The sequence below is a fragment of the Bidens hawaiensis genome, unplaced genomic scaffold (genome assembly GCF_021521415.1).
Source record: "Bidens hawaiensis isolate Kalapana, Puna unplaced genomic scaffold, B.hawaiensis_p1.1 tig00000905_1, whole genome shotgun sequence".
NCBI lineage: Eukaryota > Viridiplantae > Streptophyta > Magnoliopsida > Asterales > Asteraceae > Bidens > Bidens hawaiensis.
In genome coordinates this window covers 3,313,461-3,316,306 of record NW_027491053.1, presented here as the reverse complement: position 1 = coordinate 3,316,306, position 2,846 = coordinate 3,313,461, and the positions used below count along the sequence as shown (strand labels likewise).

General features: G+C 37.9%; 1 protein-coding gene across 1 annotated transcript; it reads left to right on the top strand.

The window, feature by feature from the left end:
* The first annotated feature begins 983 nt into the window (after nucleotides 1-983).
* On the top strand, nucleotides 984-1,385 carry LOC143546869 (putative mitochondrial protein AtMg00820). Its single transcript, XM_077038431.1, has one exon. The coding sequence runs from the start codon at nucleotides 984-986 to the stop codon at nucleotides 1,383-1,385; it is 402 nt and encodes a 133-aa protein (XP_076894546.1).
* The last annotated feature ends 1,461 nt before the right edge of the window (nucleotides 1,386-2,846 follow it).

The following is a 2,846-nucleotide window of genomic DNA, read 5'->3' as shown; positions in this document are numbered from 1 at the left end:
TGTGGGCATACATCATAAAGTTTAAGGATGAAGCATTGAACTTTTTTGTTAAGATCAAAGAAGTTGTGGAAGCCGAAACAGGTCATAAGATTAAGACCTTAAGAACCGACAGATAAGGAGGAGAGTTTACCTCAAACGAGTTCAAGACATTTTAGGAAAGAAACGGTATACTACGACAGCTCACAGCCCCTTACACTCCACAATAGAATGGAGTGGTAAAACGCAAGAATAGGACCGTGATCGGAACTACACGATGCCTACTAAAAGGTATGAATGTTCCACAAAACTTTTGGGGTGAAGGAGTGAGACATGCGGTGTATGTGCTAAACCGCACACCAACAAAGGCCGGTTGAAAACATAACACCATATGAAGCAATGTCAAGGCGAAAGCCGAATTTAAAACACTTAAGAATGTTTGGCTGTTTGGCTCATACAAAGATTCCTACAGTAAATTTAAGGAAACTTGATGATAGAAGTGAAAGAACCATTTATTTGGGTATCGAACCAGGAAGTAAAGCATATCGGTTATATAACCCAAATACAAATAAAGTAATGGTGATTCGCGATGTGGAATTTGAAGAAAACAAGGCGTAGGATTGGAAGAATCATCTCACAAACACCGATAAAGGACCCGAATGGGTAGACTTTTTGGTGGAAAGAGATTAAACCTCAACAAATGATAATCAAGATGAGACCTATGGGAAGATCCTGATGAACCAGAAATCCCAAGTACCCCATCAAGCCAAGGATCACAGTCGACAGGGCAAAGTACACCCTCAACAGGCTTTAACTCATCCAGTCCTGGTCAAGATGAATCTCCTATGTTTTCACAAAATGAATCAGTAAATGAAAATACGGAAAGTGAAGAGATAGACCCTAACGTAGATAACACACCAGTTCAAGGTCTACGTAATTTGGCAGAATTATATGAAAGAGCTCCAGCCATGGACGTGCATGGAGATTTTGTAATTTAAGGAGTTGGCATGTACGGAAATGAGCTCCTATTGATGCATGAAGAACCAATGATTTACAAAGAAGCAACTGGAAATAATGCATGGGAAAAAGCAATGCAAGACGAGTTAGATTCGATAGACAAGAATAAAACATGGACAATGACCAACCTACCTGCTAGACACAAGCTCATTAGTATAAAACACGTACTTAAGTTGAAGAAATATGCGAAAGGTGAAGTAACAAAATATAAAGCACGTCTTGTCACAAAAGGATACTTACAAAGACATGGTATTGACTATGAAGAAGAATTCACACCAGTAGCTAGAATCGAAACCGTTCGATTACTACTCACACTAGCTACACATGAAGGATGGGCTTTTCATCACCTCGATGTCAAGATAGCATTCTTGCATGGTGAATTAAATGAATAAGTATATGTAGAACAACCAGAAGGTTTCGTGAAACCAGGAGCTGAAAACAAGGTCTACAAGCTAATAAAAGCATTATATGGACTATGCCAAGCACCAAGAGATTGGAATATTAAATTGAATAATACTTTAAAAGACCTTGGTTTCGAGAAATGTCCAAGAGAAGCAGCAGTGTATACACGTGAAAAAGGAAAAAGAAAGTTAATAGTAGGCGTCTATGTTGATGACTTAATCGTAACAAGAAATGATAAAGAAGAATCTCAAAATTCAAGCAGCAAATGAAGAATTCGTTTGAAATGAGTGACCTTAGAGAACTAAAGTACTATTTAGGGATCGAAGTACTACAAAACAAAGAAGGGGTGACGTTAAAGCAATCAGGTTATGCAAAGAAGCTATTGAAGGACGATGGGATGTTAGAATGTAATCCTACGCAATACCCGATGGAATCAGGTCTAAAATTATCAAAGAATGAAGAAGGAGCTGACGCAAATGCAATGGAATACCAAAACTGATAGGATGTCTAAGGTATCTAACTCATACAAGACCAGACATTAATATTGCAGTAGGATATGCAAGTCGGTTTATGCACTCGCCAAAGGTAGCTTACATGAAAGCCGAGTAACAATTACTACGATATGTAAGAGGTACAATCGAGTATGGAATTCAGTACAAGAAATGAGGCAGAAAATATTAAAGGGTTATAGTGATAGTAGTTATAACATGGACGTTGATCATGGAAAACACACAACTAGAACTCTATTTTATTTCTGTGAAGCTCCGATTGCATGGAACACTCAAAAACAAACTACAGTTGCTCTATCATCTTGTGAAGCAGAATTCATGGCAGCCGCCAGAGCTGCATGTTAAGCCCTATGGTTACAAGGATTGTTAGAAGACTTGACTAGTTGGAAGCAGGAGAAAGTGACACTGTTTGTGAATAACAGATCGGCAATAGCATTAATGAAAAATCCAGTATTTCATGGACGAAGCAAACATATAAGTACAAAATACCACTTCATACTAGAATGCGTGGAGAAGCAACAAATCAAAGTGGAGCACATTAGTGGCGAGGAACAGAAGGCGGATATACTAACGAAGGCATTACCAAGAACTAAGTTCATGGAGATGCGTGAACTACTGATGGTTGGGTAAAATTTAGTTATTATTATATATTAATTAGTTATATTTTGGTAAATAAATGAATGAATATTGGTACTTCAAGCATTGTTATATGTTTTCAGAACATTGGTAGTTAAGGAGCTTAAACGAGCTAATTCAGAGCCATCCAGATGAAGATTAAGCAAGCCTCAAGATGATGGAAGCATGAGGAAACATGTATTGAGGGTTAAGAAGGATTCTGGAAAGGATTGGATGAGAAACCTGAAGCCGACGTGAAAACTGAACAAGATGGGTTACCAGAAAATTGTCTTTTAGTAAAACGGACATATCTTAGCCTAGAAAATG

Excerpts from the sequence above, each read along its gene's own strand:
- LOC143546869 (XM_077038431.1), top strand. The coding sequence starts at position 984 with ATGTACGGAAATGAGCTCCTATTGATGCATGAAGAACCAATGATTTAC.